Source organism: Myotis davidii, unplaced genomic scaffold (genome assembly GCF_000327345.1).
Source record: "Myotis davidii unplaced genomic scaffold, ASM32734v1 scaffold609, whole genome shotgun sequence".
Taxonomy (NCBI): domain Eukaryota; kingdom Metazoa; phylum Chordata; class Mammalia; order Chiroptera; family Vespertilionidae; genus Myotis; species Myotis davidii.
The window spans coordinates 101,925-102,388 of NW_006300164.1; the positions used below are offsets into that span (position 1 = coordinate 101,925).

At 68.3% G+C, this 464-nt stretch overlaps 1 protein-coding gene across 1 annotated transcript in view; it reads left to right on the forward strand.

Moving 5' to 3' along the window:
- The window catches only part of LHX3 (LIM homeobox 3), a 7,634-nt gene that overhangs the window by 4,400 nt on the left and 2,770 nt on the right, over positions 1 to 464 (forward strand). Inside the window, 1 exon segment of the mRNA XM_006776540.2 lies at positions 6 to 161. Coding sequence (XP_006776603.1) covers positions 6 to 161 — 156 coding nt within the window.

Sequence of the window (464 nt, forward strand, 5' to 3'; positions counted from 1 at the left end):
CCGCCCCCGCGTGGTGCGCCGCGCCCAGGACTTCGTGTACCACCTGCACTGCTTCGCCTGCGTGGTGTGCAAGCGGCAGCTGGCCACGGGCGACGAATTCTACCTCATGGAGGACAGCCGGCTCGTGTGCAAGGCGGACTACGAGGCAGCCAAGCAGCGAGGTCAGTGGGAGGACCCGGGCTGGATCTCGGCACCCCTTACTCATCTGCAAACGGGGTGAAGGCCAGTCGGTGGGGCGCGCAGGGATCCCCGCCTCCGCACCGCCGCAGCGTTCTCTCCAGCGCGAATCCGAGCGCCTTCCCTTCGGCTGGGTAGCGAGGGCACCCCACCCGGGGCCGGACGGGGCGAGTCGCAGACCCTCTGGGGAAGCGGGTCTGGACTCCCTGCAGCCGCCTCACCCGGAGCGCAGCGGGGCTGATCTGACTGCGAATGATCACCCCTCCCCTGATTTATCTTCCTAAACC